Below are 25,140 nucleotides of genomic sequence, written 5' to 3' on the forward strand. Positions count from 1 at the left end.
TCTAAATCTGAAATTCTCCAAAATCCAAAGCATTTTGAATACCAACATGACGCTCAAAGGAAATGATAATTGGAACATTGTAGATTTTGTATTTTTAGATTAGGGATGCTCAACCAGTAACTGTGATCCAAATATTTCAAATCTGAAAAAATTCAAAATCTAAAACACTTCTGGCCCCAAGCATTTCAGATAAGGAACATTCAACTTGTATTGCATTTTTTGAAATCTAGAGACCACTTTTGTCTTTTCTCTCTCTCTTGCCTTTACATCTAATCATTCACAAAATCCTGTGTAATGTGCCTAGCCCATGTCTTATTTTCCCCAGTCTTTCTGTTATTTCTTTTGCTGACATTGAAATGACCCTCTAACTACTCTCCCAGTTGGCATTCTCACTTCTCACCCAACCCCTAATATTTATTGCATCTTTTCTGAATGATACTCCTTTAAATAACAAACTGGTTTGGTATCATCAGTTTCTTCCTGAAACTCCGTAAACACATAGTTACAGCAATGTTTAATCTTCTCTTTGGAGACTTACATGTTCCTGCTACCTCTGCTTCCTGATACCTTTCTAATTCTCTCTTCCCCTCATCATGCATTTATTACCTTCCCCATTCCAAGCTACTCAGATCTCCTAAATAACATGGGATCTTTCACAACTTAGCAATGTGTTTACAGGTGCAGTCACCAGTGCTGAAATGGCCTTTCCTTCCTGATCTACTTGGGAAATTTACTGAGGCCATGCAAATCCACTATCCCTCTGAAGCCTTCTCTATCCCACCCAAATAGAATTAATTACTAACCAGTTTATGGCTGCATTAGTCTGGTCTCGCAATGCTGTAAATAACTAACGGAGACTGGGTACTTTTTAAAGAAAAAACATTTAATTGACTCACAGTTCTTCAGGCTGTACAGGAACCATGGCTGTGGAGACCTCAAAAACCGTGCGATTATAGTAGGAGGCAAAGGAAAAGCAGGCACATCTTACATGTCTGGCACAGTAGGAAGAGAGGGCAGGGGAGGTGCTACATGGTTTTAAACTACCATATCTCATGAGAACTCACGCACAATCACAAGAGCAGCAAGGGGGAAATTCACACCATGATTCAATCTCCTCCCACCAGGCCCCTCCTCCAATATTGGGAATTATAATTCGACATGAGATTTGGGTAGGGACACAAATCAAAACTGTATCAATGACCCATTGCACATTGTATACATTATGGGTCTCATTATATTGAAATTATACTTAGAGCTATATTATTTCCTTGTTCCTGTCAGTATCCCACTAGAATAGGACATCTTGAGCCAGAGTGAATTGTACTAATTCTCAATCTACAGCGTTTAGTGTCTAGCATATAGAGGATGATCAACAAATCCTTATTGAATGCATAAATGTGTGTGTCAAGTTTCAACATGAAACAGACGTTGCTCCTCAAATAATTCTACATATAATTTTGGTAGAAAAATATTGACTAACTTATATGGATATTTTGATAGATATTAATAAATATATTATTGAAATGGAAAATACATGAGAGATAGGATTTTTTATCATTGACATATTAACCAATCCTGTAAGAAAAAGCTATTAATGAGGTTCACATGAGTCGTATATTATAACAGCTCTTATAAAGAGTTTCCAGTTTTAACTTCAATAACTTCTTGAAAAGCCTACAGATGGCAATAAAATGTAAATTGTGACCTATGCATGTATGTTTCAATGTTCAGATAAGAAAAAATTATTATGTGTTGTTTTGTTTTAAAACAGTATTGAATGAGTAGAGACGTAAATCAGAAGTTCCACATATGAAGTACAAAGTAATATAACTATCTGTGCTTAAATTGCTGCCATACAGCCTAGGCAATGGTTAAAAATGAGAACACATGAAAATTGCCTGGTGAATTCTTGCAAACCATACTCAAATCCTACTTCAGTGCAGGACACCTAGAAAGGACTCAGTAAAGTTTGGTGAAAGTGCAAGGGAAGAAAGAAGAAAATAAGTAGGAAAAAGAGGAAGAGAAGGGGACAGGTAAAAAAGAAGAAACAAAAGCATGAAAGTAAGAATATAAGAGAAGAAAGATGGAGAGAGAAGGGGGAAAGGAGATGGAAAGGAGAGCATGAGGAGGAGGTGGAATGCTTTGCAAAGTTGATCCACTTTCAATCATGGTAAATATCTCAACACTCCTCACTTTATAATGTTTATATACCTTTTAGCAGAGGCCTGACAAGAAGCCTCTATACTAGACCTACTTTTAGTTCTGTACTTTATGACTAATTATGTATAAATGTATAATCCAAACTACTTGTTAAATGATGTTTGTTTGTAATTTTGAATCTGTTTTCTTGATAATGCAAGGTTCTCCAAGAACTCAGATATTTCTACTTCACTGCTGTACTTCTCAAGGAAATACTGTTTTCTTAACAATGGTTACTTCATTTTCACAGTCTCTACATTCAGTGGCCCTATATTAAGTTCTAGGAAAATATTACTATTTTCTTTTGCTAATGAAAAGAGAGATGAAAATGTAAAGTACTAGAGCAAAACATGTATATTGACAAAGAAAGATCTAACCTACATATAAATGTCTTCTATTTGGGGTATAGAACCAAAATCCTTATGACTTTAATTTTATCTTATGTTTAGGGCCCATAGTAAATTTTACTGTCAGTTTCGCTGAGTGAATTAGAAATTTAGATCTGAATTTGTAAAACTAGCTCAAACGTTATCATTTCCACTGTGGTCTTTCCTGGCCATTTCACTATGTGGTACTAATTCCCTCTTCTTTTACTCCTCCATTATATCCCTATGGGTACTTACAAGTTTGGAACTATTTGAATTCAGTATACATAATCACTTGTATTCTGTTACAATCACAGTTTGATAAATTACTCCAAAGAGAAGGCTATATCATACTAATCTTGAATTTTCAGAATGGTATAGTTCCTGACCCAAAGAATGCACTTAATAAATGTTTAATAGATCAGTGCCTTTAAAGAACAATGAGAGAGAGATAACATACTTCTGCTTATGTTTTTCTGACAACAGAATATAATACATAATTAAACTGGAAAATGTGGAGAGAACAAAAAATATTAAGTAGCAGAAAAAAGTCAGCTATGTAGTTTCAATAACAAGAGACAACCTTTATCAACACTTTTACCTTTACTTATGTATTGCTAAGTTCAGATATAAGACATTGGTCTCTTTTCAGATGAGTATTTGCAAAGGGAGTTGTTTTTAGATTGAGTTACTTACATCCTCCTGAAACAGTTTTTATAAGGTTAAAAGTGTTTAATTGCAATGAAGCCAAAAAAAGGGCAATTTAATAAAGTAAAGGGTTTATACAGCTTCATCTGTGTGGTGGTGATTTTAATGAACCAGCCTTAACTGTTTCTGTGAACCTCTGATAAAACTGTGTAACTCTTAGGATGCTTTCAGTGATAAAGTGTGCCTGGCTATCGCAACACCAGATCTGTAGATGTTTACATTTAACTGTCTTTGTCTGCCAAGAGCTTTCAAAACACAAAATAACCTTTACTACACATATTGATGAGAGGACCGTGATGACAAGTGTAACTATGCTACTACATAAAACCCTTCTCTGCAGATCTCCTATTTGCATGAATTTGTTAAAAAACAGCCTACAAACGTAATCTTCTCTCAGACTTTGATATTTGGGGTTGTTTGCTACCACCAGCTTTTGGGTACCTGCTAAACATATATTTTATATGCCATGAGGGAGATAAGCTTTATGAAACAACTCATAACAACTCTTCAGAAAATTGCACATTTGAAGATCCAATTTTGTTCTTTCACACAACCACTGAAAAATAGTCTCCTTTCTGATCACCAGGCAATTTCCCAATCTCTTTAAAATTTCTCTTTCTAAACAATTTCTTCCAGAAAAGCTTTTGGCAATAATTTAACACTTCAGTCTGCCCTAGTGAGATGGGCGAATTAGAAAAATCTGAAAATAGATTCCAGTGAAAATAAAGCAGGGAGACCAAGACTTTATCTAAGTATCAATGCCTCCCTGGTGAGAGATTTGCACCATCACATTCAAAGACAAACTCAATAATGGAAGACATGTTGCTTTTAATTTTTGTGCTCAGCTATAAGCACTCACTGATAGAGCATGCAAATGACCAAACTATAATACTTCACACACATAATTCTAATTATTTTAAAAAGACATAATTTGAAATCAATATTGGCTATTTTTTACATAAATATGAATGTGAGTGTGTGCCTGAGACACAGCGAGATAGCATTACTAAGAACACACTCTCTAGGAGATGACTATGGGGGGTTATTTATTGGTCTTGTCATATATTAGCTGTACGATCTCAGCTAAAATATTTTACCTCTCAGTGCCTCAGCTGCTTAACTGTAATCTTGTTACAATAACAATACTACCTCATCAGGTGTGTTTGAGGATTAAACAACTTTATACATGTAAAGTTCTCAGACTAGTACCTGGCTGCCAGGCTTAAATAAGGAAGCTCCTCAATAAAACATAGGATGGGCATATTTTATATACTTTCTAGAATGTTTGAAGTCAATCCCTATGAACAAACCATATTAGAAAGATGAATATTTAAACTCTAAAGATAAACTTTTAGAGTATTAATTTACTCCAAAGTTTGATGAACTTCACTTGTCACTAACAATATATGTCCTTATTCTTTCTTCCATGAAGATGGGTAGAAGATGCATACATTTCTTTCACATAGTGTTGACAAACATCCATTGAGGACTGATCATGTTCCAGACCCTGTAATAGGTAGGGTAGCCGTTTATTTTGTCCTCACAAATACCAAAAGAGTAGCATCACTTATTATCCCCAACATACACATGAGAACACAACAGCTCTGGGAGGTCACGTGACTAGTCATCTCCTAGTGCCAGAACAGGAACTGAAAGGGTACATGTGAGACTGCAGGGCTAGATACTGGCTCTTGAGAGTGTCGCTACTTTATGGAAGAGGCTAGATGGGAAATGCAGTTTAATATCTTTATTTCCTATTTGAAGAACCTAAGACCTAGAGCAAGGTAGTGACTAAGCTGAAGGCTTCTGTCACTGCACTCCGTATTCTTTTTTATTTTTCTAGACTAATCCTGGATTTATATTTTCCCACTTCTTCAATTTTAAGTAGAAAGAGGAAAAAAAAAATCTGTTTGCCCTGAAAATATATTTTTCTCCCACACATCCATTTTTTATCCTTTGAAGTAGCAACAACAGCTGCCAAGGGAGGCTCCCCCGGGCTTATAGAGCATCAGTCAGCTTCACAGATGAAGGCAAAGATGAGAAGACAGAAATCCTTCCTTTAAAGAACTTTGCAAATGTTTTTCATTCTAAATTCATTCTTTCATTAGTGAGTACTTTTAAGACAATATTGAAACCTCAAGGCAAAAATGGAAAAGCACTGAATTCTAGGACCTACACATGGTCCCTAATTGGTGGCCAAGGGCCAAACTGAAGGAGATTTGGGTGAACGGAGACTCGGATCTCTATCTTCTCGAAATCATTCTTTAAAAAATATCTGTCTTTTCTTTTTAAAATGTTATATTTATTGAAAGTGTACAACATGATACTTGATATACATATAGATAGTGAAATGGCTTTTTAAAAATATTCTTTACATAGCATATAGTCCCTTCTACCATTCCTATGCTCTTAGAGAAAAATTTGGCTAGTCAAAGGCAAGAAGAAAAGATTGCTTCCATATTTATGTAGAGTTCCAGTGACTCTTGAAGCTTATCAACAGAAGACAGAATCAAAGTTGGAGCTAGTACTTCTTGGCTTAGACCCAAAGTACTTGCATTCTACGTGAAAAATGGAAGGAAAAGACATGCACAACTGCAAGCATAATGTTTCAAACTTTTCACTATCCATTACCCACATATACATCCATCATGCACACATAAAAGCATACGTGCAAAACACAGTACTGGAATATATTGCACTGGTTTATTTTGTAAGAATGGGTTCTACTGTACATTCACATTAAAAGTGTTTTTTTTTTAACTGAGAGCAGGCCAGAAATTAAATAGTAACATATTCATTTATCCATTCATCTCATAAATATTTATTGTAAAACTACTATGTGCTAGACACTCTTCTAGGCTAAGAATACCGCAGTAAAGAAATCAGGACTTATTTATCCCTCGTGGAGCTTGATTTCTGGTAAAGAAAACATAAGCCAGATGTATAAATAAAATATATAGCATGCTAACTAGTTCTAAGGAGTAAAAAGGTAAAGCAGCAAAAGACGATATAAAGCAACCAGATGACAAGACATTTTAGATAGTGTGGCCAGAAAGGACCTTATGAGAGATGATCTTGGGAGGAAGGAGAAAAGAAAGTGAGAAGATATTTGAGAGATTGCAATTCCACGAGAGAAAAGGAAGTACAAAGGCCCCAAGGTGGAAGATTGCCTTGCATCTCTGAGAAACAGCCAGGGGGACAGAGTGGTTCCAGTGGAGATGACAAAGGGGAGAGTTAAAATAAATGAAATCAGAGCCATAAGAGGAGGCCAGATTATTTAGAACTTTACAGTGCAAGCTAAATATTTTGACTTTCACCATGAGAGAGTGGGTATCTAGGTATTGGAATAAGAAAATCTGATTTATATTTTAATAAGATAATGCTGGTGCACAGTGGTTAAAATGGGCTGAAGTGATATAAGGTCAATCAATAACTCATGCTTTTTTTTTTTTTTTTTTGAGACGGAGTCTCACTCTGTTCCCCAGGCTGGAGTGCAGTGGCGTGATCTCGGTTCACTGCAACCTCTGCCTCCCAGATTCAAGCAATTCTCTCCTAAGTAGCTGAGATTACAGGCATGCATCACCACACCCGGCTTGCTTATTTATTTATTTGTATTTTTAGTAGACACAGGGTTTTACCACGTTGCCCAGGCTGGTCTCGAACTCCTGACCTCAGGTGATTGACCCGCTTTAGCCTCCCAAAGTGCTGGGATTACAGGCCTAGGCCACTGCGCCCAGCCACTCATGACTTTTCTAACAATCCAGGTAAAAGACATCGGAGGCTTGAATCAGCATAGTGGTGGTAGGGATGGTGCAAAATACTTGAACGTTGGGTATATTTTGAGAGGAGACATTAGACTTGCTGACTGCATTGATAAGAGATGTGGAGGAAAACACGTTAAGGTTGAAACTTAACATTTCGGCCTGAGCCACTTAGCCATAGTGTTGCCAATTAACTGAAATGGGAAGATTGCAGGAATGGCTCCATGTGTATTTTTGTTGTTTATCTGTTTGGTATATTTTTGTTTTCTTTTTTTGGGGGGGTTGGGAGAGTCATAACAGGAGTTCATTTTTTCAAAGCGCTCAATTTAAGATGTCTATTAAACACTGAAGTGGAGATGTCAAGTACATAATTGGATATGCAGGTCTGAATTGATAGAAGAGGTCTGCCGGGAAAAAATGAATTTGGGAATCATTAGCATATAGATGAGGAAGAATCAGCAAATGACACTAAAAAAAGAGAGGTCATAAAGTTGGAGGAAGACTAGTGAGTGTGGCATCCTTGAAGCCAACTGAAAAAATCATTTCAAAAAGGAGAAAGTAAAATTCTCATGAATGCTGCTCTTAGGTTAAGAAAGCTGGGAACTGAGAATTGACTGCTAGGTTAGCAATCTGGAGGCCACTGGTAGCCTGATGAAAGCAGAGTCAGTCAAGTGGAGAAGCGTAAACAAAAATGCAATTAGGAAGGGAGAAATTGAAGACAGTGAGTATTAATTCTTTCAAGAGGGTATGCTGTAAAGGGAGAGTGAGAAATGGTAGACCTGGAGAGAAAATATGATCAAGAAAGTTTTTTGTTTGCATTTAAAGTAGGAAATGTACACTGGTATTATATGATGCTGGGAATGATCTGCTAAAGAGGGAATATTTATTGATGTTGGAAAAAGAGGAAATAAAAGTTCTCTTTGAGTAGGTAAGAGAGATAGAGCCTAGGGTAGTCTATGCAAAGGGTGGGCCAAGAATTGCTGCATCAGCATCATCTGGGAGCTTGTTAGAAATGCAAATTATTTTGTCCTGCCCTAAAACTCAACCAGACTCAGGTGAGGCTTAGGAATTTGGATCTTAACAGGCTTGCAGGTAATTCTTATGTATGATTGTCCAAAATAACAGATTTTTTTCACAGAGGAGAGATCATCCTCACCTAGAACACAGTCAGTTTATTCAACGCAACCAGAAAGAAGGAACAGTATGTGGGCACAGGTGAGGAAGTAAGCAAATATGGTAGTGGGACCTTATGGAAATGTTCTAGTAATTACCTCAATATCTTGATGAAGAAGGAAGCAAAAGTGTCAATCAGTCCCTTTCCTCTACTTTGACTTGGACTATTAGCCCCAGAGCCACAGCTGATGGTGTCATACAGCAAAGTTTTATTACTACTCTCCAAGCTCCACTGAGCTACCCCTTTGCAAAACTTTCCACCTTCCCTAGGCCTGATTATTCCTTCAGCTGGTCTATTCCTTTTGGGTCTCAAATCATGGCATTTCTTATCAAAAATAGGGTTGCCATTCATTCTGCATTTGACATACTATAGGCGCTTTCAAATATATCATCTCATTCAGTCTCTCAACTAGCCATTTCACATTAGTACTTCTCTCTTCATTTTACGGGTGATAAAATGGAGACTGAGAGACTTAGTCAGTGGTATCTTTCTAGTTAAGTGGAAGAATCTTGAGGACTATCCACTAAACTGCTTTTAAGGTGCCATAGCAGGTGGAGAGCTGTTTATGTAGCTGGTCGTTCCCACACCACAGCCCCATCCAGGGTATCCAGCATTCCCGAAATGATTTCAACACAAGTACTCTGTCTTCGACCTGCTTCTATTTTATGCTACTCTTCTTATATTTCCTATTTACCTTGCTAACAAGAGCCCACTGTTTTTTCTAGAGGTCACTCTGAATCCATCAATACAGTTCATTTTTCGATGTTCTACCCAGTTGCCAACTTCCTTCTCATCTTTTTTTCCTTCTCCTTTTCCTCCCCCTCCTTCTTTATAATTTCTTTATAAAGAAATTATAAAGATGTAATTTCTTTAGCCCCGTATTTGTACTTTTACAACTATATCTAATAAGCCACTTTCCCTTCTGCCTGAAGGCATTCATAAATTTAAATTTCATTTTAAATAATAAAAATAAAGTACAAGTACACTATTTCTTCTTAAAGCTTCTGCTGTTTAGCAAGGAAACTAAACCTCTTCTCATTTTTCCTAAAGTCAAACTTTTAGGTAGCAATTACTTCATAAACTGTTCATTTTCTACCATATTTTCTGTGGTCATCAGAATTTTTTTCATGTGTTTGATTTCTCATATCTACCTAGATTGTGTTTTCTAGAAATCTCAAATCTACCACACCTACAGTCCCAAATTAGGAAATAGATATTATTATATGTCTGTGCAGGGTCATTAAAGCCACGTTTAACTTTTGTTCTACAAATAAAATAACAAATTAAATTTAAATGACAGAACATACCAATTATATAAAATTACCTATGAGTCATTCTCACTCAATATTTACTTGCTTATTAATTATTTGCTATTTAAGTCTATCATGAAATATATTCTCTGGGTAATAAAAAGGACAGGTTCCAAAAAATTCTAACGAATAAATATATCAATAGCTTTCAGCATTCCATGAACAATAATGCACAATTGTACGTTATATATTGATCCACTAGGAAATTCTACAAAGAAAATAAGTGTGTAGTCAAGTCACATTTTTGTGAAATTATTAGATTTAGTAATATTTTACTATTTACTAGTGATAGAGAGATTTTGATTTGTTATTTTTCAGAATGACTATATAAGGAATCAAATGTATAGATTACCATGAATTGAATAAATGACAATCATGGTAGTTTCAAAATTGTATTTTTAAGTTAACCATTTGTTTTCATCTATGTAGGACACATTATTTTCACTAGGCCATTAAGGTTTTGTGGCCTGGAGAAATTAATTCTTTTCTGAACTCCAAGTGTGAGGCACATTATCATCCAGTGACCCTCTGTACTACAGCTAACTCAGATCAGGTGACAATGAATTCTGTCTTCTTCATAAAGTTATGCCTCTACCTGTATATCTTCTTCTGATTATTGGCACTCATCATCCAAACCCCAAAACTAAAAATTCTCCCGGGTGATTTCCACTGCCTCTCATTCATTCAATCACTGAGGACTGCCAATTCTTATACAAACCTCTATGGAATTCATCCTTTTCAACCTCACTGACAGTTTATTTCAGGACCTCATCATCTCTTGCCCAAAATGTGAGAATATACCTCTAAGTGACCTTCCTGTCTCTGATAGGCGTTGCACTCTCTGCAGCCCCCACCTGTCTATCCTGCATCATAAAAATGACAAAGCAATGATTCACGACGTAAAACTAATGATCTTACTGCTTTGCTTGAAACTCTTGAATTACATACAAGATAATGTCCAAACATTTTGGGTGACACTGAAGCCCTTGGAGCTGTTCACAGCCAGCATTTCCAGCCTCATCTCATTGACAGTGGTAATGTTCCCACTCACACTACGCTTGTGGAAGTTCTGCAACTACCGGGTTGCTTGCTCTGAACACAGTCTGCTACTTCTAAATAGACTAATCCCTTCTTCCATTTGCAAACTAGGACTCAACTTTTAAAATGAATATCACTCCAGTAGATGATGAGAATAATCCAAACCATTTAGCCCTTTGCAAATTGCAGTTATTTTTATTTCCCACAACTAATAATTATTGTAATTTGAGCTTTTCTACTTCGATGTGTGTCATTTAAACCTGTTCTAAAAACAACACAATTCAGCTTTTATGTTGTTCATAAACATCACCGAATCATAAACTTTTATCATTGTTCTACTTCAATTCTTTAGTGTAGTAATTTGCATCTCTGGGAAATTGCAAGAGGCATCCCATTTGTATTGTTTTTCTCCATTTCTTCCTTTCTTTATAATTTGCAAATAAGAGCACTGTTCTCCCCTGACATTCAATCTTATGTTCTTCTGAAAATGCTATTATTTTGTGGACTGATAGTTCATTAATAAGTATAATTACCGATTGTCATCTCATTTCTTAAATTATCTAGTAATTACATGCATATTATCTTTCAATTTTGGAAATTAAGCCCTTGAAAAGACACCCCCCACCTTTGCTAAAGTCAGATAGAGTTCCAGGTGTATTTTTCAAACATTAGATTTGTAAATCCACTTTGCTTTTGTCATTACCACATTATAATACTAATGTAAAATTTCACAAGGCTTTCTGCTAAGTTTAATACATAAACTATTGTGTCTTTATTTGTTTCTTATATGGCGTGAGTTTTGAAAGAAAAGATAAGTAATAATTGGTTTTCTGGGCACTGTGGTTAAAAAATAGGAGTCAGTTGAAATCATTTGGATATATTTTGAGAAAATAAACTGGCCTGGATTCTAAGCTAATAGTTGCAAGGAAGTTTTGAGGAGTCTGTTAGCATTCACCCGAGTTTAAAGCTGTTTTTGAGAATAAAGTATACCCACACTATAAAAATGTAACTCTTTCAATTTTATTAAGGACATGTTCTTCATTTCTCCTGTCAAAACTGTTTAAGAAGAATATATATCTTTGACTGAAGATTCCAAATACAAACAAATCCAGAATTCTCCTAAGAAATCAAAACAATATTTTTCCTTTTTTAACCAATTCCTTTTCATTTAATTTTCATTCAGCCATTTGTTGGGTGTCTTCTTTTTATATTTTTATTCTAAAGCACATATATTGGGCAAGACAAAGTCCTCTGACTTCTTTCATTTGGAACCTGAGATTTGAATGTGAGCAATTTACAGTATTTATGAAAAGAATAGAATAAAGTTACCCATAAACCCTGAATTCCATATACCCGATTTGCCAATGGAATCTAATAAACAGATCATTGGATTTGAGAGCTGGAAGGGGCCTTGGAGAGCAAGTATTCCAACATCCATATATTGTAGAAAAAATTGGACCCAAGAAATCTTGTCACTGGCCAGTCACATGGCTTAACTAGAGGAGAACAAAGACGAGATCCTCAGACTTCCTGACTCCAAGTCCTGCGCCTTTTATGCTAAATCCCATGTTCTCTCAAGTTAGAGACTTTCTGTATCAGTGTGTCATTCCTCACAAACTGAAAATAGAGTTAACTGAGTTTCCTGTGTGACTGAACACCTACGAAGCAAAGCCTTCAGTCTCAAAAGCAAAACTAGAAACCTATAAAATTTCTGTAAGAAATGTTTTTCTGCAAGGCTGCCTTTTCTGTCTGTTCAGGTGTAAGATGCCTAAAGGTAATGTTTGCCACAGGCAGTAGCTATTAATCTTTGACTATATTTTTAAAGCAATTATGCTAATTTTATGTTACTCTCTTTAAAGAAAGTTATCTCCTACTCTCAATATGATCATCTTGGAAATCATTTGCTGACTTTATTTTTATGTTCTTCCTAAAAGCACTCTGTCCTTGCCCAGAGAAATCTGTAGATATTAAATTTGGTGTTTGAAATGTGCACTTTGGCAGACCTCCATTTAAAGGTTTTTTTTTTTTTTTTTAATGAAAGATAAAGAGTAGCTGATTATACTTACACAAACCCCAGAGGAAATGGATTCTGTTCATGGTAACTAACTAAAGTGAAGCTGGGAAAGCTCAAGTTTCCGCCTCCCTCCAACCTCTGCTCTCTGATAATTACCAACCAAGACTATCAAGAATATTTTGTTTGATGATCCAGCAAAACGTTTGGTAAGGGAGGAGAAAGAAGGGCAGGGCACTTCCCAGGAGGGTAGAGGAAGGAGATTCCGTAAGCTTTCCCGGGTGATTAGAGCTGGGGAAGTTGATCTCTTTTCATGCTGTAGATATGGCGCGCTGCAGTCACGCCTCCGGCTGCCAGCCCGGCACCGGGATCCTAAACAGTCACTATGAAAACTCATTAGCTCCACAGCAATGAGTCCTCCACTGCTGAAGCTTGGCGCTGTGCTTAGCACCATGGCAATGATCTCAAACTGGATGTCCCAAACTCTCCCATCCTTGGTGGGACTGAACACCACGAGGCTGTCGACGCCGGATACCTTAGTAAGTTACTTCGGTGGGTTTGGCCATCTTGGGAAGTGAGTGCTTTTAGTGGGCTTTGTTTTGTAAATTGCAAAGGCTGAGATTTTGCTTCTCCCTTTACAGGTTGGCTTCAAAAATGTAGTGTCTGTATGGTAATTTTAGACATAGATGTTTATTTATGAATACTTTATAGTTACAGCCCAAAAATGAACTGCTTGAGAAGTAAAGCTATGAAAGAGAATACTAGAGTAAAATTCTTAGGATGAAAAGCTTTAATGTAACTATATTACTTGGAAATGTGGGCAATTCTTAAATATGTTTTCTTATTCTTTACTTCTTTAATTTTTCCCACAAAGTAAGCTACAAATTATATTCTGTCAAATCTAGTTTTCTTATTGCAGATTCTTCCTTGGAAAGCAATGCCTGTGAATATTTGCAATGAATCCACTCAAAGAAACCAGCATCTTTTAAGTATAAATGAAAAAAAAAAAACCTCCGTAATTTAAAACTTGCCCAAAAATCCTTTAAGAAAGCTAAGAAATATGAACAATGTCAAACTTACTTGTTAAAAACATATTTCTGTATTTTTTAATATTTTATAAAGACTTCCTATCACAAATCTATCTTGTATAATCTTCATTCATCTAAAATTAATGGCTTTTTAATTCTCCCTACATTCTAACAGTATTTTCTGAGAGTTTGAAGCAAGGTTCAGTGAGCAACATGTTTGATATTTCAAAGAAAAATGAAAACTATTGGTTTGCGAAATAGGAATTTACAAATTCAAATTAAAAATTTTCTTAGAAATTAATTCCTCTGCCCTGAAATAAAAGGTACAGAAATAAAACAGGGGTTTTCACTTTCATGTGGGTTACTCCAGTAGATCAGAAAAAGTCAGATATGAAAAGAAAGTAGCCCTCCATATTCAAGAGTTGTTTGCAGTTACTAATAATAATCTATCAACCAATGTTATTTAACTGAGTAAAGTCTGACCAAATAATTACATTAATTAGCCCAATTCTCCCAGTGCTTAAGGCACCAGCAGAGCACATACAAGGCCCACTTTGACCTGCTTTTACATTTTCATTTCCTTTAGGTTACTTACGGAACCCCAGAGCCTCCATTGCTGAGAGTCTCTTCCCTACCTTCATGAAGCAGCGTGGCAGGAGGGATGTAAAAGATTTGGAGTTATAAAGAAAGCAGGATAGACATCAGTAAATAATTACAAAACAAATCAACTTACATTGTCTAATATTTACTGAGCCCATTTTTTTTCAATGTCCAAGTACCTGATTTCAACAACCTGAATTAACTTTTTCAGGATAATGAATATGAACTGAGCTACTAATGAATGAGTTATATTTCAAACATAGCATCTTGATTCTGACATGTGTATTTTTTGTATACATAGACATTAGCTTGGTTATTTTTTTATAGTTGACTAATGATAATCAAATTTCCAAAATTATACATGATTATCTTAGGACTTCTAGTTATCTTGCAAGTAAATTAAATATCTTTACTTATTGATGGAAATATTGTTACTTGAAAACTATAAAGCATTTTTGTATGTATGTGTATGTTTTGACACAGACAGTTCTTACTTTTGATAGCCCCTCTTTGCAAAAACAGAAAAAAGAACAAAAACAGAAAATTTAGGAAGTGTTCACTATGGCCACTGATAATAAATCAGTAAATGGTATTCACTGGAATAAAGAAAAGCTTTTTTGAGTGTTTCCTTTTTTATATTTTTAGTATGTTTTACGGAAGAGTAATGTCTATGACATTTCCCTAATTATCCAAATGAGTGGTCATACTTTAAGATTTCTGTGGTGAAGAATGAATGCATCAGTATCTCTTAGACTAGGAACATAAGATGTGAATGCTAGAAAGGTGGAAACCATCAAGCCAGTTACGTTCATACTATTTTTTAGCAGTAGAGTTTTTTTTTTTTTTTACCAAATTAAATCTTCTATGTGCTAAATACATATTTTTGAATGAGACGAAATGAAAATTCAAAATATGAAAGAGGTCATGGGTGAGATAAATATTTGGGAGAGGCATTAACTGGGCCTCCACCACGTGTTATCTCCCCACACAATCAGCTCCTTTCTGCAATCAAGACATCGCCTCAGAAACCTTAGAGCTCTCAAGAATTTAGTTGGAAATATGACTAATCTCATTCAGCCTCCTTATTTTACAAATGGGGAGACTAACTGGAAATACGTAAGCCACCAGTCAGATTTCCCCCATTTGGTTAATGGCAGAGCCAAGTGCAGAACCAAGTTACATGACTACCTGCCTACTCAATGAAGTCATTTCACCATTGCTTTCGCCAGTTACTGGCCCTCTTGGCCCCTGGTGCCCCACTAGGTTCTCCCTGCCCTGCTCAGATTTTTCCCAGGTCCCTGGATTCTTTTTTCCCTCCTACACACAAACACCTTTATTTTTTAAAGTATATTTTTTCATCTCCCTGGGCTCACAGAGTTGGAGAAAAGTCAGACAATTATGTCATAACCATTCCCAAAGTTTTTATATTCATAAAGAAGAAAAAATTCTCCTTTGTTGGCATTTTAGGCATTGTGGCAAAGCAGTGAAAGTGATTCTTTTGCTTAGGGGATTCTTCCTGCTACCTCTCAAATAATTCCAAGGGATCCTTGCTGCTGCTTCCACATGGAGCAGCAAGACTTTTCCCTTAGATGGAAGGGTTGACAACTCCCTGGCTCACTAGGTATTGCTGCAAAGTAGTAAACCAGCTCTTCTCATCAATTTTCTCACTCCATGTTCTCACTTTAAACAGTATGAATGGGATAAGCCTGCAATATACCAGACACACACACACACACACACACACATACGCACAGACATGTAGGTCTTGAAATTTGTGTGTTCATGGAATATGCGGAGGTTAAAAAACCAGATTAACATAAATACAATGGTTTAAGAAAAGCAGATTTACACAAATATGAGCATAGTCCTTTTTTAGAATGATAGTTTCAAATGACTTGGAAAAAGAAAGCCAAGAAAAATCGGGTTTAAATCATTCAATGGCAATTAAATCAATGTATGGCAGGTGCCTCTGAAACAGGGCACATTTGGTTATCTCAAAAGCTGTAAGAGGTTTTTAAATTTCTCGACATTTTTATTAGTAAGTAGTTAAATACAGCTCCTTATTAGGGGAATAAGCTCCCTCTTGTTTTTTTCAGAATTTTGAAACATTCCTTTATCCTTCTTGTTGGTGTGTTTCTTTCTTTTTTTTATTCCCCTTCCAATCTATCCACTGGGCCCATCAGCCTTTGGAGGAATTGGTTTCTGAGCAGAGGAAGCCTCAGCTCTCAGAAGGCTCAGGCTCCCTCTGGCGCTCCTCTTGAATGCAGAGTAACTTCCCCTTGAGGCTGAGCTTCTGAGAAATCCCCCACGCTGTGGCCTTCACACCAGGAAGACCCTGGGAAAGACCAATTAAAAAAGCTGAGGACATTCAGCAGACACCTGCTGTTCTCAAATAGTCAGCCCTACTGCTGTGGTAGGCAGAGGCCTGGAAGGGACCTGTGGGCATGTCATTTGTTTTGGTACATTTTCAAAGGTCTAGCTGGCTTCTCCTCATAAATAAATACTTTGATGTGTTAGTTAATTTAAAGTTCTATAAAATGAGTAGAATACTCTGAAATGAACTGTCAATATCTTCTAAGTTTTTTAACCTCAATTAAGCAATGTGTTTTAGTCCTGGATGAAGATACTTGATTTAACTGATTTGTATGTGACTGTTTTTCCCCTAAGTCCTATTTTTCTTCCCTAAACTCCTAGATGATGTTCATTTTGTGACAGGGCAACTAAATGAATTAAGGAGAGAAGCTAGATGAGAGAACACAATGGCGAATCTTGATGGTGACAGAGAATATGATCGTTGCTTTCTTATAGAAGAATCGTCACATGAATAAGAGAGTAGTTTTATTCTAGTTTAAGTGGCTGAAGTAAAAGTAGGGCCAAAGCGGGGAAAATGCAAAGAGAGAAGTTCGGCTTATGCCCCTTTGCTTTTTTCAGTGGAAGGGGCTGCCTGTAAAGCACTGAAATCCCTTTTATGCAGAGGTTGAATGGAATCACAAGGAGAATTTGTCGATGTTCCATTGTGTGATAAGACATAGGACTAAATATGACTTTTAAGGATCTTCCTAACTCGAAGTCAGTGTGATTTCCAAGGAGTCTGAGCAGAGGTGACCAACCTAAATTTATTATTATTATTCTTTTGAGACAGGGTCTCACTCTGTCACCTGGGCTGTAGTGCCATGGCACTATCTCAGCTCATAGTAGCCTCGACTTCCCAGGCTCAAGTCATCCTCCCACCTCAGCAGCCCCCTTTCCTCACCCCACTGAGTAGCTGGGACTATAGGCTACCACGCTGGGCTAATTTTCGTGTTTTTTTCAAGATATGGGGGATCTCATTATGTTGCCCAGGCTGGTCTCAAACTCCTGGGCTCAAGCCATCCACCCACCTCAGCCTTCCAAAGTGCTGGGATTACAGGCCTGAGCCACTGTACCCTAACCTAAATTTAATAATGTCTTTGGATTTTGTTCATTATTTATTTTTTGCTTTTACAATTATTTTTTTCTTAAAGCATAGAGGTTTCCTTCATGAAGAATATGTATTTCTTACTTCAGTTCTAAGTATTCTTATAAGTAATAACAAGAAAACTGCTCTGCAGTGACATGTTTATTAACATATCCTCCAGAACACAGCTTCCTTCGGCATCTAATTCCCGTCCTCACATTTCTCTTCTCTTCACACTGAACTCATTAGCATGCAAAACCACCCTTCACTCTCTGGGACCAAGCCTATCTTCAGCCAGAAAATGTCTCAGGGATTTTTCATCACTCAGGTATCTTCCCTCTAAATCAAATAAGTTTTAATAAACAGATTTATTTTGGCTTTATGTTCTCCATCTGAACACCTCTTTCAGTAGCTATCTCCCTTGGCCCTTTTTATGAAATACCCAGAAAATCAGCGTAATACAAAACATCTAGCAATGTTCAATCAGTTGATTTTCTTCTGTTCAAGTGTTCAGAATTCTCTTACCTTGCCCGTCCTTCCATCTAGACCCCTGATAAGTGATTGCAGTGCCTTCCACAGGAATATCTGACTATACATATTGCAGAGCCTTTACTGCTGTCTGTTCCTCTGGGGTACCAATGTCTACTTGTTTCCATACTGTCTGAATCATGCCCTTTACCTGCCTGGGTGCATCTCTTCCCATCAACTACCTCGGGGTCTGTCTCCTCTACAGCACTGTTTATGGTTACTGGTGAATGGACATAGATGGTCTATCTGTATTTATCCAAAGAGGATGAGCTCTGGGCTAAAAACTGGGGAAAACTGGTACAAGTCCCATGTATGACAGTAACTAGATGGATGACTTGAAAAAATGTTTAAATTCTTTGAGTCTTAGTTTCCAATCTCCTCATGAGTAAGTGAAAATACTGTCTATTTCTAAAGATAGTTGGTTCAAGAGAAGTAAGACTAAAACAAGAGAAGAGATTTTATAAGCAAAAAGTCTATTGAAATGCAAGGTAGTTTGATTATCTTTTACTTTTAGCTGTCAAGCCTCGAGATCCTTCTTTCATATTACAAAGCCCCTGAAGCTTTAGAATTGTCATACAGTAGTTGTATATTTATAAAGCATGGGTTTGTAATTAAGTTATAAGCAAAGAATCCAGACTTGAAATACAATTATTAAAATTATCATTTTAATGCTCCTGAGAGAATTCTTAAATATTTTATGAGTTTACAATATTAAAAACTGCTAAATACTTCATCTGGTTCTTCCAATTAACATAAAAGGTTCAAAGAGAACTGCCTCAGTAATCATCGTGATTATTAATGCTTTGGGTACCAATAAACTATATGCACCTTCCAGGTCTAAGCACTGGGCTTCACAGCAGTTCAGAAAATAATCCCTAGGTTATAATCATTATGTATGAAAGCAGACTAAAATAATTGATGGTGTAGTGTGGTGGTTGAATTTCAGTCTCTGTTGGGAGGCTGAGGTGGGCTAATTGCTGGAGCCCAAGAGTTCGAATCCAGCCTGAGTGACATGGTGAAACTCCATCACCAAAAAAGATACAAAAATTAACTAGGCGTGATGATGCGTGTCTATATAGTCTCAGCTTCTCAGGAGACTGAGGTGGGAGTATCACTTGAGCTCAGGAGGCAGTGGTTTCAGTGAGCTGAGATTGCCCCACTGCACTTCAGCTTGGACAACAGAGAGATACCCTATCTCAAAAAAAAAAAAGTTTAAATCTCTGAAATAAGACTGAGTACAAATCCCAGATTTGCTTAAAATGCAGATTTACACAAATTTTCCTACTCACTGATACTCCCTGTGTGACTTTGAGCAAGTTCCTTCTTCTCTGTTTCCTCATCTGAATAATGGGCAGAATACCACCACCTAGTCCATAGGGATATTATGATAATCAAAAGCAATAGCACATATGAACTGCCAAGTAATGAACAGAACTCCATTAATGATTGCTATTACTATTGCATGTTTTATTGACACCTGAATAATTGCTCTTATAAGTTAAAATTGGAGCAAGTCTTTTCTTACGGTATCCAAAAAACATCTAACTATGTCCTTCCATTCGAGATCTTAGTTGGTTTTATTTTGATTCTCTTTTCAATGCCAGCATGGGTTCTCTAAAAGAGAACACTAGAAATACTCATAAAGCTTCTCCTATTTATCATTGACCCCAACAGAGAGGTCTCTATCAAAACCCACAGGACTGTCAAGCACTCATCTATTCTATTAGGTTTTTGCTCTTTTGAGTCACCTTTTTCTTGTCAAAAAGGTGACTTTTTATAGTTTAGATCATTCAAAGTAACTCTATATTAGAGAAGGTCATGGCTTTTTTCACTGAATCTTACAATAAGACAATTGGAAATACAAACAAGTGCGGAGTCTTTACTTGTATTGAACTGACACTTCAGGGGAAACGCTAAATGAACATTAAACCCTCTTCACCTTTCCCACTTCTCTGGTTCCAGAGAGCAACTGACGTGGAACTCTGTCATGATAAGCTCCACACTAGTTAGCCAAATGCTTGGCAAGTGCACATCAATATTAATGCTGCCAGGTTTCATAATCAGTGTTTGGATTGTTGTTAAGATATTTTAATATTATAATTGGGTGGCTCCTGCTCCTTTGTCCAATAGCTTAATTTATCCTACTGACAAGCCTTAATTTTCTGTAATATTTTAGATTTGTGTCCAGTGTTTGGAAAGGTCCAGCTAAAACTGCAGGGCCTATGTCCAGATAAATCAATTGCATACAGTTACTCAACTTGAACCTTTAATTATATCATTGAAATCATTTGCTATGCTGTTTCTACCTCCATTCTGTGGGTAGTCTGCATTAAAAAAATACTAAAAGAATAACCCAGTAATATTTAAGATCTTTTTTAATTTTGACTATGTATAATTTTAAGTCCATCTTTCTATCCTAACTGAATATTCAGGCATAAGAGTGAGAAAGAAGGGAGGTGGAGACTGTGAATGAGTCTGACCCCTAGAAATAAAAGCACCATTGGAAACTTCTATGAACTAAACTAAGAAAAAAAAAGAATTAGAAAATAAGAGATTCGAACAATATGGCTGGCACCATTTGCTTTACATAAGAGATCAAGGACATGACTGTGACATCTTCATGAGTTTCTTGAATTTATAATTTTTAACATCCCCATTATTAGTCCATGATTCTGGTTGGAAGACCTATCAGTACCTTGAAGTAGTTATCATGTAAGCTTTCAAAAGGAAAAGACCTGTGTGGTGGTTTACGGCATGGTATGAGCTGCAACCTGTGACAAAATATGCAGGAGACTGTGTCTGTTGTGCTGTGAATTCTAGATAAAGAAGGCTCCACAGCCTACGGCAAATATGTGGAAAAAGAAGTCAGCCTGGTTCGTGGTTTAGTTCCTTTAAGAATTTGCTCCCAGCCCAGTGTGGTGGCTCCTGCCTGTAATCCCAGCACTTTGGGAAGCCAAGGCAGACGGATCCCCTGGGGTCAGGAGTTCGAGACCAGCCTGGCCAACATGGAGAAACCCATCTCTACTAAAATAGCTTCTGTCAGTATAATGAAAGGAATTTCCTATGGAAAATTAAGAGAAGCTAGAAAAATAGAACCATCAAGATTATTAATACAGACATTTCTAGTTTACAGAATTTCAAATCTACATGTAGTAACTTTCTTCCACTGCCATATAATGAAAATAAACTTCTTTGGTGCATAGTATTTGGAAGTCTATTAACGTTCCTGCTGAAAAAATGATCTGATAAAAAAATAATAATGCGCATCTTTGTGCTTGATAAAGTGTACTTGATAGGGCAAATGGGAAATATTTACATTTCTAATAGTTGGGCTGGGTGCAGTGGTTCATGCCTGAAATTCTAGTACTTTGGTAGGCCAAGGTGGGTGAATCACATGAGCCTAGTAATTCAAAACCAGCTTGGCCAACTTGGTGAAACCCCATCTCTACTGAAAATACAAAAATCAGCCAGGCCTGGTGGTGCATTCCTGTAATCCCAGCTACTCAGGAGGTTGAGGCAGGAGAATCTCTTGAACATGGGAAGCAGAGGTTGTAGTGAGCCATGATCTCAGCTGAGGTGGGAGGATTGCTTGAGCCCAGGAGGCTCCAGCCTGGGTGACAGAGTGAGACCTTGTATCAAAACAAAACAAACAAAAAATAAAACAAAACAAAAAGCTGGATATAAGCTAACTGTTGAAATGAGATATATGAAAGGCAAATGACAATTCTAGAAAATATACATTAAATACTTAATGAATAGTACGGGCAATTTCTTCACAAGAGGTAGAAGTCACAAGGGCTGAATAAATTGATGGTTTATAAAGGAGGCATTCCAAGCAGGAAATATGAAATGAGAAACATATGAAGACATGAATCAACATAGCATGCTTGCATGATACACACAGATCAATTTGGTTAGAGTAAAGGTTTCTGTTGGATGGTATGGAAGATACATCTAGAAACATAAATCAGGGATAAACTGCAATAGAACTGGAATACCACCACTTCACACTTAAGTTCTAAGAAGGTAGATGATATGTGCACAGAATATATTGGGAAATCAATCTGGCAGACTCTGCCAAAAACTGAGTCCTCAGAGTCTGCATTTCTTGCAAAACAGTACTGGTCTAATTATTTTTACCTTATATCATCAATGGTATCTTTCCTACTTTATTAATAATTAAGTCTTCAACACATGGAAAACCTCCTTGCAACAGGACTTTGTTTCAGAATTTCATGCAAGAATTATAATTAGAAAATAATATATTAGTAGTAGTAATTGCCATTTATTGTTGAGAAGATCAAATGCAGAAAGACTAGCCATATGTGATTAAGTGGTTACTAGATGTTTCTAAAGTTGCATTAAATGTCACACTATGAAAAAAAGCAGTAGGAAATGGTATGATATCAAAATCAGTTACTAATATAGCACCTGAAGATGAGAAAGGATTTAGTTTTGGAGATTGATAAGGAGGGTATACTGAATGAAGCTATGCTGCCTATGCAGTGTTTAATATCTCTCTCCTAACTTTAAAGAATGAAAACATAAACTTAAATTGTCAAAAAAGGTGTTTTGCTTAAAATGCTACAACGCTCTTTTTATCTTATAATGGGAGTCTGTGTTTTGTGTGTTTCCCATTGGTTTCCTCAGACTCAGATTAGTCCTAAAGAAGGGTGGCAGGTGTACAGCTCAGCTCAGGATCCTGATGGGCGGTGCATTTGCACAGTTGTTGCTCCGGAACAAAACCTGTGTTCCCGGGATGCCAAAAGCAGGCAACTTCGCCAACTACTGGAAAAGGTAGGTGTCCTGTGTCCCCTATGCATATTTTAGTAAAATCAACCATTCTTTGAAAAGGAGATATGGTACAGCTGGTAATAGTGAAGAGGATTCTTTTGATTTTTGTTCCCCTTCTCAAATAAGCTTTTTTCTGATCCTTGAAAGGGATACCTCAAGCTGTCCTTGTCCTATTTCTATGAATTTTTAATTTTTCTAATCTTGACACTTTAAGACTGGCTCTCTACCATATATCTTAATCTCTAGTTGGTCTCTCATTAAGGAACAAAAAAAAAGGCATCTTATTCTGATGCCAGAAATTCAGCCTCGACTCTCTGGATCACACTAGACTCTTGGAGTTCATATTTTTGGATCCCATAACAACCTTGCAAGAAAGTTAAAATAATTACATGCAACATGCAAGCTATCTGGACAGATAATGAATAATTCCAAGTGTTTATCATCATTCTCCAAGTCATTCCTTTTAACATTAAGCTCTTCAATTTCATTCAATAACATTCTCTTCACAATTTACTTAATATGGATTCATAACAATCAAATGCAGAATGTTTTGGATTTATTCTCTTTTACAGATAAATGTGAGCTCACAAGAAGTTATTTATGTTTAGTTGGGAGGGAGGAAAACCAATGAATGGTTCTGTCCATTATTCTCACTCAGACTTTCACTGTGCTGGTCTCTGAGACAGCTGGGGTGGCCAAATTATGGAAAGATGATGTGTTTGGATTTTATATGTCAGGAATAATAAAATAAATTAGGTAGTATGTGTTTTAGAGGACACCATGCTTAACAATTTCCTCTGTGTGATGTCATTTTTATGATCTACTCACACATTTATGGCATTGAATAGAAACTTTTTAACAAAAAATAAAGAGAAGCTAGAAAAATTAAATCATCAAATTGTTTAATAGATACTCATTGTTTACACAATTTCAGATTGCCATGGTGACTTTCTTCCACTGCTATATAGTGAAAATAAGTTGCCTCTGTGTATATTATTTGCAAGTATATTGATGCTCTAAGATTTTAAGATTTTTATATGTGTTTATACAAAGTTTAGTCTGTTTCTCCTTCTCCTCTTCTTGAAGTTATCATCACCTATTGGCTCTTTCTTCTTAAGCCTCCTTTTAGAGTAAGATCCCATCCTTTCGGCTCCCTCAATATCTGTCATCTGACAAGAGTATATGTCATTTTCATTCAGAATAATGACTACAGCTAACATGCATCTAAACTCTTAGAAACCATGACAGAGCTGGGTAATCCCAGCACTTTGGGAGGCCAAGGCAGGTGGATCACCTGAGGTCAGGAGTTTGCAAACAGCCTGGCCAACATGGCAAAACTCCATCTCTATTAAAAATGCAAAAGTTAACTGGGTGTTGTGGTGAGCACCTGTAATCCCAGCTACTCAGGAGGCTGAGGCAAGAGAATCGCTTGAACCCGGGAGGTGGAGGTTGCAGTGAGCCAAGAATGCTCCACTGCACTCCAGCCTAGGTGACAGAATGAGAATTATTATTATTCTTGGATTTTATTTTCCAATGTTGATTTTTTTATTTATATAAAAACTCAAACATATAGGTTAATTGTGTTTGTTTACCAGGGAAATTATTTACATTAGAAAAAAGATTTAATATTTTACATCCAATTTTGCTTTTCTGTTATATTGTATTTCCATTCAGGTAATCAACATTCTTCACCAATCTTCTTTTCTACCCAGAAATATCTGTTTTTCTACATGAATTAAGGTGAAACATTTTCTTAGACACCATACTTTATCTTCTGTGTTGCTGTTTTTCAGTACAACATTACATACACCTACACATAGGTTCAAACATGTCTTCAAATACCAGTTGAAAAAATTCAAATAAAGTATAAATGTCAGAAGTGGATAATTCCATTTACAGGTTCAAAGTGAAGTGTCTTTCAGGGCTATGATAAAGCTGGGAATTAGTAAAAGATGAATAAATTAAAAATGTATGAAAGTATTTCATTGGTTGGATGAAAACAATATAGAAATTAATATGACCACTCCATCCATCCAATGCGTAATTTGTCTGAATGTTTTAAAGAAATTCTAGAACATCATGCCTTTAAAAATTTATTAATACATAAATGACAAAAAAAAACACAAATAAAATGTATTAACAAAATTGAAGTTACTACAAGGTAGATGTATTAAATGTACCATCTGGT

General features: G+C 36.4%; 1 protein-coding gene across 3 annotated transcripts in view; it reads left to right on the forward strand.

Moving 5' to 3' along the window:
- The window catches only part of OLFM3 (olfactomedin 3), a 205,267-nt gene that overhangs the window by 148,444 nt on the left and 31,683 nt on the right, over window positions 1–25,140 (forward strand). Inside the window, exons 1-2 of one of the 3 annotated variants that reach the window (XM_035252271.3) lie at window positions 12,880–13,105; window positions 22,809–22,955. The exons of 1 other annotated variant lie outside the window; for it this stretch is intronic. In XM_035252271.3, coding sequence (XP_035108162.1) covers window positions 12,977–13,105; window positions 22,809–22,955 — 276 coding nt within the window. In that variant the 5' untranslated portion in view covers window positions 12,880–12,976. Of the gene's footprint in view, window positions 1–12,879; window positions 13,106–22,808; window positions 22,956–25,140 lie in introns of those variants that run through there. One more of the 3 variants, XM_017974979.4, reaches the window with a different exon arrangement.

Source organism: Callithrix jacchus, chromosome 7 (genome assembly GCF_049354715.1).
Source record: "Callithrix jacchus isolate 240 chromosome 7, calJac240_pri, whole genome shotgun sequence".
Classification (NCBI taxonomy): Eukaryota; Metazoa; Chordata; class Mammalia; order Primates; family Cebidae; genus Callithrix; species Callithrix jacchus.